The following is a 20,134-nucleotide window of genomic DNA, read 5'->3' on the forward strand; positions in this document are numbered from 1 at the left end:
GTTATTTTTCTCATTAATATTTTTGTGAGATGTACTGTGATATATTTGTTTTATTTCTCTCTGGTTTTTTTACAAGTACTTCTTTTACAGAGATGCTGTTGTAAATGCAACTACTTATCCCTCATCTTAATCTTTCCTTTCCTCCACATGTAAATGTTTTTACATTAAAAAATGAACCAGTTTATGTGATTTCATCATTTTATGATAAAACTTGTATATTTATGCTGCTCCATATTTTTAGTGATGTTAATTGCTTCTGTGTTTGCTTGATGATGTCAATGCTGCTGCCCTTATTTGCAGGTAATGGGGCATCAGAATGCCAAACTGGACCCACTGGGCATCAGTTGTGTAAATTTTGATGATGCCCCTGTAACGGTTGGGTTACATCAAGTCGGTGAGAGAAGTTTCTCTGCGGCAGTGTGCTGCACTCTGGTGATGTGTCTGGTTATGCTAATATGGCTTTTTCCCTTCCTCCCCCCCTTTTCTTCCTCACATCTCTGCCTCTCCAAACTTCTCCTGCCCCTCATTGCTTGTTTCTTCTTCCAATCGCAATCCTCTCCCCCTTCCCACCCCCATTCTCCTATTGGTTGCTTTCTCTGGTTGTGCGCCTATAGATTCGCGGGCACCATGTTGCTCAGCTGGACCCTCTGGGAATCATGGACGCCGATCTGGACTCTTGTGTTCCCACTGACATTATCACGTCTACGGACAAACTTGGTGAGGGCGCCGACTGAGAGGTAGAAGGGTTGATGGGCAGAAGACACCTTGCCTTATGGGGACTGGGTTTAGGGCTCTGAGAAGCATTAAGGGGCTGTTCCCTACTGACTGTGCTTTTCTTTGCTCTCATATCATCTCCCACCTGCTCCGTTCATCCTTGCCCTGGTCTCCTGTTTCCGTCTGGGACTGAGGCCTTAATCCTTTACCTTTATTCTCCAGCATCCCTTGCATGTGAGTTGCTAGCACTTGGCAGCCACTTCAGGGGACTTTGCAGTGGGTGAACGGCCCATGTGGGTGAGCTGGAGCTGAAAACTTCCAGCTGAACTTGCTGGAGGTCCTGTTCAAATGTAGCATGTCAGCTGATAGGCTTCTGCTGCTGAGTGGCTTCTGGCTCAGTAGAACAAGGACACTCCATTGTTGCTGAATAGTGTTGTGCTCAAATAGAGGAAAGAGAACTTTTCACTGTCATGTATCTTAATGGAAGGCCTCTAGCTGATGGAATGGAAGTCAGCAGTGAGTATTAATGTCCATTAGCACTGTCTTCTGAACCTTTTTAGGCTGTATTCTTTCCCCCGTCTTTCCTCTGACTGTTATTCATATTATCGCAGCCAGCCTGCTTATCCTGACCGGTGGAACATTTACGGCCTTCACCTCACATACCCTTTGACGATTCGTTTACCTCTTGGGAACATACTCTGTCACTTAGATAAATGTAGTCTCTCTCCATGTTTTACTTCCTAGTCTCTTCTCCATCTTGTCCATATCACTGAGATTGTGCTCATATCAGCTCCTGGGCCTGACTGTGGAAGGTGGTCTCCTCAAGACTCTGATCATTGCTGACTAATCCTCCCTAACCCCTGAGCTCATCTAACAGCCTCTCGGCCTGCCTGCCTGCCTGCCTGCCTGCCCGCCCCGTCTCACGTGCATGGTATACTGCTGAGAAAGAAATCTCAATTACGTTCACCATCCCGATATGTGAATTGCATAGGGCCTGCAAGATTTCAGCAAGTCTTGACTGACACGATTCTGCAACACCGGTGTGACTTAATTCAAGTTCAGTGAGTTCAAAAGCTCTCAGATTCTGCTAGGTAGGTAGCTGGAGGCCTTTGAGGACAACGCAGCGGGCAGTTCTCATACTATTATTGAAACACTGTGCTGTGTTTCTTTAGATCTTGACCAGTGTTTGTGGTGGTGTTTGAAGGACCAGCTGAGACTGAAGCTCTCAAGATATGGCATGGAGGAGACAAATTTATCATGGACTAGGAGTAATTTCCTCTTACCTAGAACAGACTGAGGCCACTGAGTCTACCTGTGAGCATAATGCATGCAAACAAGGGAAAGTCTTACATTTTTTAAAGTGTATTCAGTGAATGAGTGAGCAGGTAGAGTGTAGCCTAACCTTGCTGTACACTTCGAATGCTGTTATGCATTAAAACAGGAAGTTCACACATGGGTCAAGCCTCAGCAGCATATGATTCTACTGGACTGTGGCCATGTGGCTTTGCTGGTCTGTTTTGTTTAAAAGAAAAAAAAAAAAAAAAAGGTAAGCTGTCAAAACTGTTAAAATTCTGAAATAGTCTGCTTTAAGTTATAGATCTGATTGTGAACTTTCAAATAGCTTTTTAACCATTGTAATTTGTCCTGTAGTAATTAACGTGAAATTTATCTACAATCAAGTAGATATTACTGATTCAAACAAGTTATGTTTTGTTACAGCAGAATTATTTTGAAACATCAGAAAAATAAGATTGTCAGTATAGCTTGACGTCCAACTGTTTCAGTCGTATCAAATGAATTTACTCTTGTACCTTGTGTTTAAAAAAAAAAAAAAAAAAAGCTATGGATTTTTAAAGATGCACATTTCCTGGTGTATTTATGTATTTTGAATTGCATGTTCATTGTTGAAGAAAGTGTATGAGCATTATGAGTGACTACAGTTGTTATATTGAGCTTTATCACATTAGGTAATGTTAGGTAATAATATGTATTTTATGTAGCTACATTAAGTTTCACACACACTCGCACGCACTTTCTGAACCGCTTGTCCCAAGCGGGGTTGCGGGGAACCGGAGCCTACCCAGCAACACAGGGCCTAAGGCCGGAGGGGGAGGGGACACGCCCAGGACGGGATGCCAGTCCGTTGCAAGGCACCGCAAGCGGGACTTGAACCCCAGACCCACTGGAGAGCAGGACCCGGTCCAACCCACTGCGCCCCCAGACATCAAGTTTCAGTGCTTTACAATAATGATAGACACATTTGTTACAACTCTAAAGCAAAGAAAATTTAAAATAAATAGCATTTAAATTATTAGAACAATAAAAGAATGAGTCCATTACTTATTATTAACAACTGTCCAGTGCAGGGTCACGGTGGTCCTGAACTTATCTCAGAGGCAAAATTTGCAGTGCAGGGTGTGCGATGGACTTGATACCAGTCCTTTACAGGCCTCTCACTCATTCACATGCACTGAATAAAGTAAAGGCAATTTAGTGCCATCGGTTCACCTGATATAAATGTCTTTGAGTGTGAGAGGAAACTAGAGCACCCAGAGGAAATTGATGCAATCACAGAGTGCATGCAAACTCCACATACACTGAGCCAGACATGCTACTCTAGAAAAATGGAATAAAACACCAAAATCAGAAGAGAATGCAATTGTAAAATAAATAATTGGTGAGAAATACGGTAGGGAAAAAAGCACACAAATGTTATGTGTAAGCATTTGTGGGCGTGCTTGATTTCCTGAGCAGTTCTGAAATTTTGGACATGAGTTTGGCTTAGGTTTTCTTTATTAAAAGACAAAGCAGGAATTTTGCTTGTTTGGTATGGACAGAGGGGCTGAACTTCTTGTGGTTTAGGAACATTACATTTTCTGATTTAAATTAATGGTAATTTAGAGTTTGGTTTATAGAAATTTTCTTTACAAGTAGACTTTTAGGAACAAATTATGCAAGGGAAGCTTGTATTTTCCTTTGTGTAGTCTTATTTCTACATATGCTCTTTAAGGACCTCTCTCGATTGTCACAATCTCAGTTGACATGTGGTGCCCTTCATTAACTACTTGACACTAATTGATGGTTTACACTTCCTATAGGCTATTGCTGAGTTCTGTTGAAATTTGTTACCCTAGTAACTCTACTCTGGTTTTTGTCATACATGTCGAGTCTTGCTTTTACTTAGCTCTCATACTCTCTGGATTTTTGTTCTTTTTGGCCTTTTATTACATTTATATCAGTGGTAGGATTAAATCTATGTATCACTGAGGTCTTACTTGTTAACCAGTTTCTGATCTGTGTCACTTCATCATTCTCCATATTTCTTTTAGTAAAACAGATATATATGATAGGTCTTTCTCAGTGGCTAAAAGTTAGGCTGGTTTTGAATTTTGTGTGGGTAATGAACTTGTACAGCTCCTCTGCTTCTGATAGTGCTTGGTAGTTCTGAGTGCTGCTGGCTTCACCATATTGCTTTGTTCGGGTGTGTGTGTGTGTGTGTGTGTGTGTGTGTGTGTGTGTGTGTGTGTGTGTGTGAGAGAGAGAGAGAGGCATTGGGCTTCTCCTGCAGCGACTGGCAAGTATGGCCAGTAGACCTTAGACTCACGGGTATGATAGGGGCTGTAACTCAAGAGCTGTGTGTTTGCCTGTACAGTTGCCTTGGCGGTAGGTATGAGGCCCTCAGTCCACCTGGGGCCATGAGTCTAACTGTTCTGGATTTCTCTCCTCTTCGCCGCCGCCTCCCCAGACCTCAGTGTTTTCAAGGAGCGTCTCAGTACTCTAACCGTCGGAGGTATGGTCACACAAGCCTCTGTCACTGCTGTCTTTGCTTGCTTCTCTATTTCTCTGCTTCCATGTTTTTTTTTCCCTTTGTTTTGTTTTACAGTTTATTCTCAACCTCTCCATTTGCTGTCTCTTACAGAAAGGTACTGATAGAACACTCAAAGATGTTTAGTGATATCGTGGGAAAGAGTCTTTGTATGGAGCAAATGTAAACCAAATTAGACACACATGTTCATTCTCCTTGTTTTAAGTAACACTGAAAATGATTATTAATGCCCCTTTGCACCCGGGCTACGGGGTCAGATGTGAGGTTGTGCATTGCTGCCTGAAAGGTCTACACAGGACACCTAGGAAGTCAACTTATACTCCTAGCAGTCTTGGATCATATGGTAGTCCTACACATAATATTTCACTCCGTCACACACACAGACACACCAACAGATTTTTCCCTCATCGGGGACAGACAGTCCAGCTGGAGCGAACACACCCGTGTCCTGTGAATGCACACGGCAAACTGTAGAACACAATGCTTACTGCTGTTAGTGTCATATCATCGGTCTGCTCATTGATTGGCCTTCTCACACCCTGAAAGCAGAGACGCTCCATAGGATCATGAACATCTCTGTGGGGTCGGTCCATTCTCAGGGAAAAGCCTTCCATGAGCTTTGAGGGCTTGAGTGCTTTAAGCAGCTTTGTGGGGCTGAGAATAATTAAGCCCTTTTGCATATGCTGTGACTCTTGTTTGCTGTCTTTTCGGCCACACTTTTCATTTGTTCAATAGAGTAGATGTTTGTTTATTCCAGATCCTAGGCAAGTATGTGTGCCCTAGTTATTTTTGGTGAGTTTTCTCATTCTTGTGCTTGACTTTAGAACTGTTGTTAGTGTACACGTGTAGTCTAGTCAAAAGTCCATGCAGTTTCTCCAGAATTTGCTGGAATCTTATTAAATGCCCTCACGTGTTGATTTTTGTTTTATGTTTTGTTTTTCAGAGTCAGAGTGCAAATCTTATTTTAAAACTTGTTCAGAATGCTGGGGAAGTGGTAATAAGTACACACTGCTTTGTGAAAAAAAGATGTTGAATGCTTTTGCAAGTGTGCCTTCGGCTGTTACCTGGGACTGCACTGTGACTTGCTTTGCGAAGCCAGCAAGAGATGAGTACCTGTCCTCTCAATGCTAGGATTTTAAAGGTTCTGCTGCTTTTAATTAACAGTGAATGCATCAGTGACCTTGCTAATGTTTTGAGGGTTTCCGTGGACTGTACCCGTTTACCCATCGTATGAGTTATCAGTCTGACTCGGAGGTTTGCCATGTGTCACTGAACTCATATTGATGACATCGCAAGGCCTCCAGCAGCCCTTTCGCAGTACTGTACGTTTGACCTTGTCTGAAAGCTGGAGGCATTGCCCTAAATGCATGATGCTTTAGCCCAAATCCACTTTGAGGAGATCTCCACCCTCTTAATGCACCAGCTATTGCTGATAGCGTAATGGTTAGAGCTGCTGCCTCTGGAGCCTAAGGTCACAGGTTTGAATCCTACCTGTAGCTTTGGTACCCTTGAGCAAGCTTCTTTCCTAAAATTGCTCTAGTAAAATTAACCAGCTGTGTAAATAATAAGTAGCTTAATATTGTAAGTTGCTTTGGAGAAAAGTGTCAGCTAAACAAGTAAATGTGTCTGGGGATTGATGTTCAGCAGAGCTCCCACTGTTGTTGGGCCTTGGATGGAGACCATCTTCAAATGGAACTGAATGTTTGCTCGTCCTCTCACAAGACACATGGTACACTTTTGTGTGCCTCATCTTCACTCATCCTACCCGTATGCTGATTTGTCTGGGCGGGTGAATGGTCGCCAATGTGTGACCTCTCTTTTCTGGAGTGGGACCAGGAATTCAAGACCGCTGCCTCTGCTGTATCTCCTTTTTGCTGCTCTGGAGAACTACAGTAGATAATACACTTTTGCATTTTATTTCCCGTGACTATTCCCCTTTGAGTCGATCACACCTCACCCCATACACACACACACACACACACACACACACACACCCCACTCACATAGAGTAGTTTTCCCCACTTGCTTTCCATCTAACTTTCTGTGCGTAGTTGCTGAAACATGTTGCTCTGTGTTTAGCAAACCAGACTAGAGGCTGTTGTCCCAGGAGTCATCTTGATTAGAGTTTCTGGGGGTTTATACCACCACCTATGAGTTTATATCTACTGTTTGAAAGATTAAAATTCCAAAGCCTTCAGATCAATTTCTGTAGTTGTAATTTTGCTGAGTGATTTCAGCAGAATGAAGACACAGATGTTCCTCTTTTGTGTTCTACTGGCTCACATCGTTTGTGATTGTAAGTTTATGAAATTTTTCATCGGTCGTTGGTTTTACGGTGTGAAAGATAAAGTTGTTCCTGGTGTATGAAAGTCAAGGCAGGTTTTTAAGGCAAATGTTGGATAAGGACAGGTGAGTATTAAGTTGTAGGTGCTGATATTTAACACTTCGGATTAGATTTTTCCTGTTGATAAAGTGATACTTTTGCAACAGCTTGTTCCCTGTGGTGGCGACTGCCACACTCAGACAGTGCTAACAGCTCCTTGCCACAGCTCCATGTTGACAATAACCTCAATGTGCAGTCGGTGATGTGTTGCTGCCGGGGCTACAGTGCTCCCTGCATTCTGTGCGAATCTACATGTAGTGCTCAGCTCTGTTGTTACCTACTTGCTGTATGCTACTTGACGTGTTTGCAGTTTTTGAATTTTGCCAGAAAACAGCAGAGGGGAGGACCAATTTTTTTAGAACTGAGTTTTTGTTCTTTAATGTTTTAACAACAGTTTTTACTTGTATATGCTCATATATTTAACTATCATGAAATAAATGTCTTAACGTAAAAAGGAATAACTATGAAAAAGTATATGGATCTTCTCCAGATAAAGTGATTATTAATATGCTCATGTGTAAATGTGGCAGAAAGAAACACCTTCGATATTCACAGGGGAGATTGTTGTGTGGGACTACAGAACGTTTGTGAAAACTGTTGAGTGAACTGGAGCAGAATATGTGGAGCTTCAATGTTGACATTGGAGGAGGGACACGACAGGCACCTAGAGCGTTGTACAGGATATGGAGATGATACAGTGAGAAAGTATCTGTGCCAACGCAGAGGAAGCACCTCACTGGAGATGCCATTGCACCCATTGTGGTAGGAAAGAGCTTCTCTAAAGCTACAGTAATATAACAAATAGTAGATGCACTTGAAAGACTTAATGCTGTATTAATTCATACTGCCTAGTTAACCTGTCTTAAGTCCAGAGTATCCAGAAATTTAGGGAAACAATGAGCTCACGTCCTGAATACTGAGTGCAGTACACCAGTACTGTAACTGTGTTTATGAGCTGTACTTAAGAGCTGTGCGTAGAATGGGCTTAAACAGCCGGTTGAGTTCTTAATGGTTTCCACAGGTAGTCTCGCTCTCTCTACCTCTGCCATACCAACTCACCTGTGAACGCTGTCCATAACTTTTTAGCTCCGCTTGGACATCTATACACTGTCTCAGTGAGGAAAGAGGGAACAGTGACAATGGAGAGATGCAAACTTCTCAGAAGTCTCATTAGTCTCTGTGGGTTTAGAATAGATAACAAAGCAGCACAGTCCATGTTTGGTGGGGCTTAGTTTCCCACTCTCACTGAGGATAAAGGAGGATCCAAACCTGGTCTCGGAGTTGAGACACCAGAACAAGGGAGGAACCTGCGAGAGCACTGATGATGGCCACAGCACAGAGGTCCCACAAGGCTATGAAAGCACTGGGATGCTTAATGTAGGGATTCTGTGTGCGTAGCAGACTGGAAAAGGGCATCAAATGTTGACGTGAATGATGAACAGTTGAGTAATCCTATGGGAAGTGAGCCTGATTCTTGTTGTTCATGGAGACGAGCACATTAAATGTGTGTGTCCACAGGGATATTCCCCGAATACTGCTAGAGCTGCTACACACCATGCCGCTTGACATGAAAACCTCTTTTGGATCACCCAGATAGGGACTCGGCTCAGTATTGCCTGAGGGGAAATTTCTGATCTTTTTTCATTTAATTGCTTCGGAGTCCGATCTCTGTAATATTAATGAATCTTCTCCCTTTTTTCCCTTTCCATTTTAACACCACAATTATTCATACTTTTATGCTGTTTTTATAACCCCCCCCACCCTCTAATTGTTCCACCTGTCTCCTCTTCTTCCCATTTACCATTTGATGATTCCGCGCATGAATCTTGGGTTGTTGCTAAATTTATCCCCTTACTTTGTTGGTTGCATCTTTGTCCCTCTCCATGCCTTATTTGCACAACACTTTGGGTTTTTTTGACGTTTGCGTTTTCCTAACCATGTTCTTTTGAATTTGACCTTGCTTCATTTTTGTTCTCCACCATTGCCTCTTTGGACGCATGCGTTATTCCCTTTTTTTCCTACATTGTGCTTGTTGTCTCCACAATTCCTCATGACCCTGCCACTGATCCCAGGGTTCTATGGACTGGACGAGTCTGACCTGGACAAGGTGTTCCGCCTACCCACCACTACCTTCATCGGGGGCAACGAGAGTGCCCTGCCCCTGCGAGAGATCATCAGACGACTTGAGGTGCTGTCCCTTTTTATTCTGCCATGTGTCCCATGAGTCATGAATATGCTGGTGCATACCAGCCCACTCTTAGCTTTGCTCTGTATTTGCATCCTTTGATCATTTATCTGTTTTCATTGGTAGAAATGTGGTTTGCCAGGTTTGGGGGTGGCTCAAAAACATCTGTTGGAAAGATTAAGATGTAACAACTGAAATTTGTTTTTTGTTCCCAGCCTTACAGAGCTGTCTCACTTAACCCAAAACTAGATTTTGGTTTACTGAATGTAGGATCTTAAGTACTGCGTGGTGATCAAGCTGTTTTGACATGTCATGCATGTGTGCACATTCACATGCACAAACACTGAGCATCCCACTGTTCTGCAGATGGCTTACTGCCAGCACATAGGAGTGGAGTTTATGTTCATCAATGACCTGGACCAGTGCCAGTGGATCCGTCAGAAGTTTGAGAAGCCTGGAGTGATGCAGTTCACCCTGGAGGAGAAGAGAACGCTGCTGGCCCGCATGATCCGCTCCACCAGGTGAGCACTCAATGGACCACTGCTGTCCCATTGTTTGACGTACAGTTTAATACTAACCATCACGAGTATCTTGTTTCTTCCATGGGGTTGGTTTATCAGTAGTCATTTCATTATTTTTCTACCACTTTCGTCAAGGCATTCATTACATTTAACAATTGTACAGTTATTTTGAGTTTAAGTACCAGTACTGTGGTCCTACTTTATACCTTCCAAGGACTCAACCCTGTGTCTTACGTTTACATTTATTTATTTACCAAACGCTTTGTGGCAGTGTAAAACATGCATTTCACCAACCAATGAAGCGATACAGATGCGCACATAGTTCTCGAAACAGTTTGTCCATTGCCGAATGTTGAGAGGGATAAAACTTTTCTGAGGAAGAGGCGGAGTTCATTCCACTGCATCAGAGCCAAAACTGAAACCCTTCCGGTTTACATTTACAAGAAGTTCAAAATGAATCTTGAGCCAATGCTCTTAATACACATTCAATCCCAACAAGTGTCATGAAGTGTACATTTCAGACGTTGTCCCTTAAGCATGTGCTGTACTTCTCTGGTCTCTATGAACACCTAAAGGGCTGTCTCCATACATCACAGGCTCTTGTCTCAATGTAAAAAGTATGTGTCCTTCTAAAGGTTCGAGGAATTCCTGCAGAGGAAGTGGTCCTCAGAGAAGCGCTTTGGCCTGGAGGGCTGTGAGTCACTCATCCCTGCCCTCAAGACCATCATTGACAAGTCAAGTGAGAACGGTGTGGAGTATGTCATCATGGGCATGCCACACAGGTCAGAGGATGAAAATGTTCTCCAAACTGAGTGTATAGCTATTGATGTGATGGACATTGGCTGTGTGTGGATGTGCATACTGCCCGGGTATAGGGGACCATCTGTCAGCTCCTTAGACAAAGAAATCTTTTTTTCGATTGTGAACGCATTGTCACTCGCAGGGGTCGCCTAAATGTCCTGGCCAATGTGATTCGCAAGGAGCTGGAGCAAATCTTCTGCCAGTTTGACTCCAAGCTGGAGGCGGCCGATGAGGTCTGTTTTAAAAATCTGTTTTTATGCCTGTAATCTTTTTACTTTATATCTGTGATTTTGACCCCTTTACAGTGTTTTCACATTCAAGGTGTACATGTGCAGTTTTGCAATAACATTCTTTGTTATTGAAATATGTGCCCCTAGTGAGACATACAAAAAGTTCATATGAATAAATTCATTAAATTTATCATGTGTCAGGGTTCTGGAGATGTGAAATACCACCTGGGCATGTACCACCGGCGGATCAACCGTGTGACTGATCGCAACATCACCCTGTCTCTGGTTGCCAACCCTTCCCACCTGGAAGCTGTGGACCCTGTGGTGCAGGGCAAGACCAAGGCTGAGCAGTTCTACTGCGGGGACACCCAGGGCAACAGGGTGGGGCCTGTTGTGTGGCCCCATGGGAGCCCATTTCTGTGAGACTCGCAGGTCCAGGTCCTTGACACAAATTGGATAGTGCTGCTCTTGTGATCCTGTCACCATATCTCATGCTCCAGGTGATGTCTATTCTGCTCCATGGTGATGCCGCCTTCGCCGGCCAGGGCATAGTGTACGAGACCTTTCACCTGAGCGACCTGCCGTCCTACACTACCCATGGCACCGTGCATGTGGTTGTGAATAACCAGGTGTGGAGGGGTTGTGAGCTCTACCTCAGAATACAGAGGAATACCCCAGTGCATTTTTTAGTTCTATAATTTAAACGTGTATGGCTGTGGTTTATTTTTGCTAGCAGCAGTTTGTAGGCAGCAGAAAAGTGAGGAAGTGAGTCTTGGAATTTGTTGACATTACTTATAACCATAACCATGACCACGACTCTCAGATCGGCTTCACCACGGACCCCCGAATGGCACGCTCTTCACCCTACCCCACTGATGTGGCACGGGTGGTTAACGCACCTATCTTCCATGTCAACGCGGACGACCCTGAGGCTGTGGTGTACGTGTGCAACGTGGCAGCTGAGTGGCGCGCCACTTTCCACAAAGACGTTGTGGTGGATCTGGTAGGTTCTGCTCCCCACCGCTGAGGTTGGACCGATATTTCTGTTGCAGTGGATGGAACGTTTAGGCTGCAGATTACCATATCATTTAACGCGGGCCTTTTCAAAAACTAAATAAAGTAAAATTTACTAAGCTCCACAGTAAAGTATAAGTCTATAATCCCTTATCCATGACTTCGAAGTCCAAAAAGCTCTGAAAACTGAAAGTTTTTTTCCTTGCAAGCTTGGCTCTAAAATTGTAAAAACAAAACCTAACGATGGCGACAGTGGCAACACTGATCTACCCTCTTCTCCAAGATACTCAAGCAGTCAAATGTAATGAACATTTATTTCATGTACATGTACACGTTTAGCTGAGTTTTACCCTGAATATGTTTGAAATTTTACTGAATGTTTTACTTTGAATAAGACATACTGTGATATTTAGTCTACATTTTTCGTGCTATTTCATTTACCAGTTTATTACTATGTAAATAAATTGTACTACTACTTATAGTCATCCCAATTACTGTGAATTTTAATGTTTTGCTACAGAAATATTACTGTGCTTGATTACAGAGTACTGCCCCAGACCCTGCTGGGGTATTAAGTCATATGCTTTATATGCACCTCATTACCTTACAAGGCTGTCATCTCAAAATTATGTCCTATTATTTCAAATTGAATAATACGTATTTTTCAGTGCGGAATACATCTTGGATCTGTGTTTAAATGAATATTTAATAACTGATGAACAGGTTGACAGTTGACCAACAATGCTTCTGTGCTCAGGTCTGTTACCGGAGGAATGGCCACAACGAGATGGACGAGCCCATGTTCACGCAGCCGCTGATGTACAAGCAGATCAGAAAGCAGAAGGCAGTGCTGCAGAAGTATGCCGAGAAACTCATTGCAGAGGGAGTTGTCACCCGGCAGGAGTTTGAGGTAAGGAGGCCTTCCCTGTCCTGATATGTACATCTCACTCTCACACATACAAACTGGCTCATTTGCCCTGCCCACCTTTCCCCTCTAGGAGGAGATAGCTAAGTATGACAAGATATGTGAGGAGGCATATGCACGCTCCAAGGATGAGAAGATCCTCCACATTAAGCACTGGCTGGACTCACCCTGGCCTGGTGAGTGTGGGAATGCTATGGATCTCTGGAGCTGCCTAAGACCACTGATAAAGCAGGAATCATTTATTTAAAGGCTGTTGCTATGCGTTTTGTGTTTGCAGTTAAGACAGCTGTATACTGTATGTGTTTGGTTATATCTATGCCTGCAGGTTTCTTCACCCTGGATGGCCAGCCAAAGAGCATGAGTTGCCCATCCACTGGCCTAAATGAAGAGGAGCTTAACCAAATTGGCCAGGTGGCTTCCTCCGTGCCTGTGGAGGACTTCACCATCCATGGAGGTGCATGAATGAATACGCATTCTGAAAGAAGCCTCCTTCCTGATAGAGCAGAGGGTGGTCTTAGTACAAAAAATCCAATATAAGAATGATAGTATCAGTGCAGTAATATCTCTCCCAGTGTAAAAGGGAGGCAAGATGGGTAGTTGTATGACAGACTCGGTGGTGCACGGTAGTCCTCACGCTCTGTGTGCACCTAGGGCTCAGCCGTATCCTGAAGGCCCGGGGGGAGATGATAAAGAACCGCATAGTGGACTGGGCACTGGGAGAGTACATGGCTTTTGGCTCACTGCTCAAGGAGGGCATCCACCTGCGGCTGAGTGGGCAAGATGTTGAGAGAGGAACTTTCAGGTATGTACCTCCACCAGGTCTTAAAGCATTAGTACATGGTACAATTTAATGTACCATGACTAATTTAATTGGTACAGATTAATGTTCCTGCAGTATCATTGGGCTTTTCTTTTCTGCACCTCTGACTTGTGCATTTTGAATCTGTTGCTTTTGGTCCTCTGCAGCCACCGTCACCACGTGCTTCATGATCAGAATGTGGACAAGAGGACTTGCATCCCCATGAACCACCTCTCCCCCAATCAGGCACCCTACACTGTGTGTAATAGCTCATTGTCTGAGTATGGTGTGCTGGGTAAGTCTGGCTGTAGACTCCTCATGCTCCACGTGCTTCCCACACCTTCTTTTCCACTTATGACGAAACATTACCCCCTCTTTCTGTAGGGTTTGAGTTGGGCTTTGCCATGGCTAGCCCTAACTCCCTGGTGCTCTGGGAGGCCCAGTTTGGTGACTTCCACAACACGGCCCAGTGCATCATCGACCAGTTCATCTGCCCCGGCCAAGCCAAATGGGTGCGGCAGAATGGCATTGTGCTGCTGCTGCCCCACGGCATGGAGGGCATGGTGAGCTCATCCTGTCCTTCCCATTTTTCATGGCATACATTACACCTGACCTCTTTCTAGGAGAAGAGCATTTTATGGAAACTGCTCAGGTTAAACACTGCACTGGTACTGTAGTGGTTCCTTGGGTTAACTAGTCGCACTCGTAACCACTGTGCTGTTTCCTTCTTGTCAGATATGGGCTTTAGTTTCTCTTATAGTACTACTTTCGGCAGGTTTTTCACCAGACCATCTTCCTCTTCCTTTCTCTTTTTACCTTGCTTTTCTGTTTGAACAGGAAAATTGAGATGTCATATTCTGTGTCTTGTTGAATACTGAATTGGATTGGGTGTTACTGCTAAAAACCATAGTCCATCCACCCAAAATAAGAATTCCTCCCTCCTTCACAGGGTCCAGAGCACTCCTCTGCGCGACCTGAGAGGTTTCTCCAGATGTGCAACGATGACCCAGACGTCTTCCCGGTAGTGCTCAAGGATTCCGTGCTGCTCACTGCTTTGCAGTATATGGCAGTATTTTATGGTGCTGAGCTTTCCGCTCTTCTCGTCTCAGAAAATCACGGAGGACTTTGCCGTGCGTCAGCTGTACGACTGCAACTGGATTGTGGTCAACTGCTCTACTCCAGCCAACTACTTCCATGTGCTGAGGAGGCAGATACTGTTACCCTTCAGGAAGCCGGTGGGACCAGGGCGTTTTCCAAACCTGCATCCAGTGTGTTGGGATACGTTAGGGTACTTTGCTCTGCTTTTTTAACAGTTTTCTTCCTCATCCCCTTCTAGCTCATCATTTTCACCCCCAAGTCCCTTTTGCGTCACCCAGAGGCCAAGTCCAGTTTTGATGACATGTTGCCAGGTGAGAGATTGGATTCAAATTGTCTCCTGAGTTCTGTTCAGTTGGATACTTGGGTTGTCAAAGGTTTGCTATATGTCAATGCCTAACAGACCCTACTGCATATCTTTGTGTTTCTGTGTGTGTGCGCGCCTATACCTGGGTGTGTATGTTTGTGTACATGTGTGCATGCGTGTACCTGTGGGCTTTCCTAGACACTCACTTCCAGCGCCTGATCCCAGAGAGTGGTACAGCATCCCAGAATCCTGGTGAGGTGAAGCGGGTAATCTTCTGCACAGGGAAGGTGTACTATGATCTGACCCGGGAACGCAAAGCCCGCGGGATGGAGGACACGGTGGCTATTACTCGCGTCGAGCAGGTTTGTTCACGCACAGACACACGCACCCATGTACGCACTCACCCGGAATGCCATCGTGATCCAGGAACTTGCATCATTTGAGTCATGGCTTGCCTCCTTTCCTCCCACACAGCTGTCTCCGTTCCCCTTTGACCTGGTGAAGGCGGAGACTGAGAAGTTCTCAGAGGCAGACCTGGTGTGGTGCCAGGAGGAGCACAAGAACCAGGGCTACTACGACTACGTGAAGCCCCGAATGCGTACCACTATTGGCCGCGCTCGTCCTGTCTGGTAAACGCTCCCCTGCTCCGACGCATTGCCTTATCGTCACTGATGCAGTCCCTCGGTGTGTTGTGTTTCACTTCAGTTCCTTTACCTACAGCATACTTTTCTGACCCCCCCCCCCATATTGAGCTTTGTGCTGTACTGAAATCTGTTCCTGTGTGTGTCTGCCTGCATGTGGATTTATATACTTGTGTTCTTGTGTCTCTCTGTCCACAGGTATGCTGGCCGTGATCCCGCAGCAGCTCCTGCCACGGGGAACAAGGCAGCCCACCTTCAGGAACTGGCCCGTTTCCTGGACACGGCCTTCAACCTCGAAGCCTTCAAGGGCCAGGTCTAGCCCACGGGTCCCGCCTGTGCTCTCCCAGGGTGTAGAGATGCCTTGGCTCCGACGCCCCCCCCATCCGTCCCATGCGCACACACCAACATCCCTGCTCCCCAGCCTTACTTGTCCCTGTGGGTCCTTCAGCAGCACTCAGCGACAGCCATGCTATTCCCAAGGACACTAAGCTCCTCATTCTCTCAACGGAAACCACTTTTTTTTCCACTCTTATCTCCTCATCGTCTTTGTGACCCCTTGTCAGCAGTTCCGCTGCTCCTCACCTCTCCACTCCAGCCAGCTGCAGCAGTCCTTGATGAGCTAATCGATAGATAGGAAGTGTAATGCAGTACAGGAAACAGCTGTCTGGCTGTATCTGCATGTTTTTCACAACTATCTGGGTTGCACCTCAGTGCAACTTTGTCTCTCATTGAGTCCTTCTGTCGGGTTCCCACTGTGTGACCCAGACAGCGAAGCCTACCTTCGACTCTTATACAAGCTGTATTTTCTGCACGATTTGTTCTCCCCGTGTTTGCGACTAAAGAGCCTTGCAGCAGATGTCGGCAACACAATTTCGCTGTGGTTCCCTGAAAAGCAGTTGTAAAACTGGGTGGTGTAGAATTGGGACTACTCAGTGCGGAGGAAGCTCAGCAAAGGCTGCTGTCAGTCTGACCCTGGCCCAAAGCCGTGACCTCTGACCTCTTCCCTCTCATCTGCCTCAGCACTATAGGGCTTGCCCTCTTGTGAATGCTACTGATTATTTGCCACTTTCATCGGTAATATATATATTTTTTGTTTTTTGCTTTGCAGTTGTATGGCTCACTTAGAGGAGGGATGAACTGTACTGCATTGTTGCATTTCCAGGTAGAATGGGGTACTGCTGAGAAGTCAGCTGGTGCATTTGAATTTTTCTTTAAAATGCAATAACTTGTATTATTTCTTGTTTTTCCTCACTACTGCTACCAAGAAGTGTTGACATATAAAAGTTGGAGGGAAAACCTAAAACAACTGTGTAAGATTTTACTTTTTGTATTTATATATAATATATCTGCTAGAGGTGATGGTTGTATATTACTGGGAATACAGCTGTGCCAGACCGCTGTCTGCCTCCAGCACAAGGAGCCTCGTGCGCCCCGTTGTTCGGCTTCAGGGCCGTCGCTGCCCCTCACTCTCGGTGGCAATGATGTCAGTAACACACAGCGTGTCCCCAGCCGAAGTCCCGGCCTCCTCCGCAGCACCGAGGACAGTAGGACAGCTTCAGGTCTTGGTTCTCCCACCTTTCTGCACCCTTCTCCTTTCCCCTACTGTGCCAAAAGGTTCTACTTCACTGAAAACTAGGATTCTTTGTGGAAGTAGAGAATAAAAAAAACTCAACTTTGCCAAGGAATAGAAACCTTTCCACGGCAAAGCTACTTTTTTCAGTCTCTCCGCAGGGTGAAGTGTCCATCTTATTTATTTTCCACATAGACCATTATAAATTCTTTCATTGTACTTTGCTTCATTCAATAAAGACATCGTCTTCTATTGCTTGTGTGTGCCCTGTTATGAAATGAAGTGGAATTTTAAGCGATAACTTCATTATTATATTAGGAGTAAAGGGGCTGAATCTTGCAGGGAAACTGAACAGGATGATTGCGCAAGGATTGGTTAAGAGATGTATACAATTACAGTGTACAGTGCAAGTATACACTTTAACGTGGTGCTAAGAAACGTTTGTCCAGCCTCGTTACGCGGACATGGCGCTCGATAAAGGGGGACATTTTGTCACTCGCTCTAATACCCTTTCGCGCTATTTTTTGTCCTACACCTCGCTGACGTCACGGCCGGTTTCACGTCCCAGGCACGAGCAGGACAGAGCCCAGTAAAAACTTGTCTTAGCTCACAGGAAAAACTGGGTAGGACGGGTAGTTAAACCATCTACATTTGAGGAATTTTTATGCTTTTGTCTATTTGCTGGCACGCGTTCCACTTTCAAAAGACGTTACACGAAGTTCTTTAATAAACTAAGAATCAACACGTCGCATGCCTGCCTCGAGAAACAAGCGAGAAGCGTTTTTTCTCAGAGTCAGAACTATAAGCGACGGACAATGACCAAGTGACAAAGTAGCTTAATTAATGTACCACGAATAATGGGTGGATAAATGACTAGAGAAGAGATAACGGGTAAAAAATATCGTTCAGTCACTTTTCCTTTTTCGTGCTCCGCGTGCACAGGCGCGAGATCACAGCCCGCTAATGCACGATTCGGCCGCGGGGTGGCGCTCGCGTGCAAGCAGCGCTCTGAGGAACCCGGAGGCGTTGCGTTCGACGTCCCCAGCTTTTGTCTGGAGAACGGTGTCGACGGGTTCGTTATTCTGCTTCAGCAGCGATACTTTCCAACCTCCGTCACTGTACCCGTGTAAACTGTTACAGGTGTGCAGTATTTTGTTCTTCTCCGACTAACAGCTCGTCGTAGGGCGAATAAAAAATGGCGTGTTTCCTCAGCCAGCTCGGCTGCTGGTGCAAATGGACACGGACATGTAGCACTTGCCTGGCTAAAAATGCCGACCGTTTATAAATATGTACGGCTGCCATTCGGTTGTACCTAAACAGGGAAGAAAGAATAAATGGGTTTTTCCGCGAGCAGTGCGCTCTCGCCACGTCTGGACGCGTGCAGTAACGGCGAGCGGTGCTCGCGCGTCTGCTCGTGTTGCCATGGCGATCTTTGTCCTCGCTGCAATCTGCTGCAGTTGCGTCATTGGAATGTCGTGCATGCGCGAGCACAGAGACCACATGCTGGAGCCTTATTGCATCCTCCAGAAGCGAAACTAAACCGAGACCTTTTCTGCTCTAACTGAACCCCTTGAGTTGTGAACACAGGCTTCTGGGGCATTGAAGCTTTTTCAAAGCGCTGCCATTAGCCACAGCCTTGTCTTGAGGAATATATGAAATTAAGATTTGAACACTGCAGGCTCTTGCTTTTTGAATAGCTTCCCCACTGCAGAGCGAGCTGAGATTGTGCATCTCAGTCTGCATTGCAGTGCTCCATCTGTGTCACGGAAAGAGATGCGGTAATGCAGCGCGTTACTGTAATTTCGCCATGGCGCGTGATGGTCATTCTGTCCTTCTGATGTGCAAATTTAAGTTCGGAACCAACCGCACAAGTGTCAGGAGGTTGGAGACGAAGCTCGTGGGATGCGCGGGGAACGCTGCCTCTCGGCTCTGCTCTGTGCCACTGGTGCACACTGCAGGTACTGGATCGAGGCACAGCGGGTACGTTTCGTGTGACCTGGTTAGTCAGTTGAGTGGGGAGCGGGGGGGGAGGGGCGCCCTAGGGAGCCACATGAAAAGGGAACAGTTACGAGGGCAGAAAGGGAAGACACTGTCTGGTCTAACGAAATAGCTGACCTTAAAATTGAAAATAAACGGAGGTTAAGCACTGGGCTCGGTTGCAGAAGCTGTTGGTCGCACTAACGTTCTCGATGACGGTGTGTTGCACGGGTCCGAGAAGTGAATTCGCGGAGGAGCTGCCTGTGTGGCGGGTAATGGGGGCTCCGGCCCGTGACTTCTGGAATGGAATGTGTGTTAATGAGGCGACGGAGCGGTAAACAAGGGGGGCGGGGGGGCCAGACAGAGGAAGGCGGCAGACGCAACATTCTCCGGATCAACTTTGTTGTAAGGCGTCCCCGTGCGTATGCGAGTGAGACGCTGAAAGTCCCGAGCAGAAGATTAATAACCTCTTAAACACCACGGCTTTATGAATGAACCGTGAAGCTAATGACAGCCTCTCGCGATGCGATGCTGCTCCCTCTAACGCTGTTTAATCCTCTGTTTTTGGTAGCTCACGGCCACCACCGCACCGATGGAGATCACCTCAGGCAAGAAAAATAACAGCTTGTTTGGAGTGAGACAGGCACCCTGTGCGTGTGTATGTGTTACATTTCCTACCTTTCCCTGACTGATGTCCTCTGCTCCCCGACTCGTAGCACGGCCTTGTCCGCCTCGCTCACGTCATTAGATGTGCCGCGCTCACGGTCATGCTCCGCCGCTCGCTGCCGTAGCGGTGCCGTTTGCAGCCAGCTGAGGTCAATCCCGGCCTACCTGCGTCATGCGCTGGCATTTCGTACCCGAGGCCGCGTGTTTACACAAAGACTGTAAGTGCTGACAGCCTAAACCGTTCTGACACATTGCAGCTCTTCAGTGTGCCCCAGCTACATACACTTTCTCAACTAATTCTGCCATTGTACAAATTACCCCTGTGGAACATGTTGTTTCCCCAGTCGTAACGGGCTCTTCCTGTCATCCTGAAGTGGACTCTGCACGTTGACCTTTTGTTGCTCCATTCTGAGGCAAGCAGAGAAAAAAAAATCTGAATCAGAGCCGCCATAAGCGGTACCGTGGAAACAGCAGAACTGA

The 20,134-nt window shown here is 45.8% G+C and overlaps 1 protein-coding gene across 7 annotated transcripts in view; it reads left to right on the top strand.

Annotated features, from left to right (window-relative positions):
* Nucleotides 1-17,263, top strand: part of LOC108940325 (2-oxoglutarate dehydrogenase, mitochondrial) — a 32,518-nt gene extending 15,255 nt beyond the window's left edge. For 4 of the 7 annotated variants that reach the window (XM_018762385.1, XM_018762384.1, XM_018762386.1 and 1 more), the window contains 22 exons: nucleotides 615-717; nucleotides 4,460-4,504; nucleotides 5,484-5,534; nucleotides 8,996-9,111; nucleotides 9,475-9,629; nucleotides 10,265-10,411; nucleotides 10,573-10,663; nucleotides 10,862-11,041; nucleotides 11,161-11,289; nucleotides 11,484-11,663; nucleotides 12,432-12,584; nucleotides 12,673-12,775; nucleotides 12,925-13,053; nucleotides 13,251-13,401; nucleotides 13,566-13,693; nucleotides 13,783-13,961; nucleotides 14,348-14,419; nucleotides 14,508-14,633; nucleotides 14,735-14,807; nucleotides 14,999-15,162; nucleotides 15,275-15,429; nucleotides 15,640-17,263. In XM_018762385.1, the coding sequence (XP_018617901.1) occupies nucleotides 615-717; nucleotides 4,460-4,504; nucleotides 5,484-5,534; nucleotides 8,996-9,111; nucleotides 9,475-9,629; nucleotides 10,265-10,411; nucleotides 10,573-10,663; nucleotides 10,862-11,041; nucleotides 11,161-11,289; nucleotides 11,484-11,663; nucleotides 12,432-12,584; nucleotides 12,673-12,775; nucleotides 12,925-13,053; nucleotides 13,251-13,401; nucleotides 13,566-13,693; nucleotides 13,783-13,961; nucleotides 14,348-14,419; nucleotides 14,508-14,633; nucleotides 14,735-14,807; nucleotides 14,999-15,162; nucleotides 15,275-15,429; nucleotides 15,640-15,760 (2,751 nt within the window). In that variant the 3' untranslated portion in view covers nucleotides 15,761-17,263. The other 3 variants (XM_018762387.1, XM_018762388.1, XM_018762389.1) reach the window with 3 other exon arrangements.
* The last annotated feature ends 2,871 nt before the right edge of the window (nucleotides 17,264-20,134 follow it).

Source organism: Scleropages formosus, chromosome 12 (assembly GCF_900964775.1).
Source record: "Scleropages formosus chromosome 12, fSclFor1.1, whole genome shotgun sequence".
Taxonomy (NCBI): Eukaryota; Metazoa; Chordata; class Actinopteri; order Osteoglossiformes; family Osteoglossidae; genus Scleropages; species Scleropages formosus.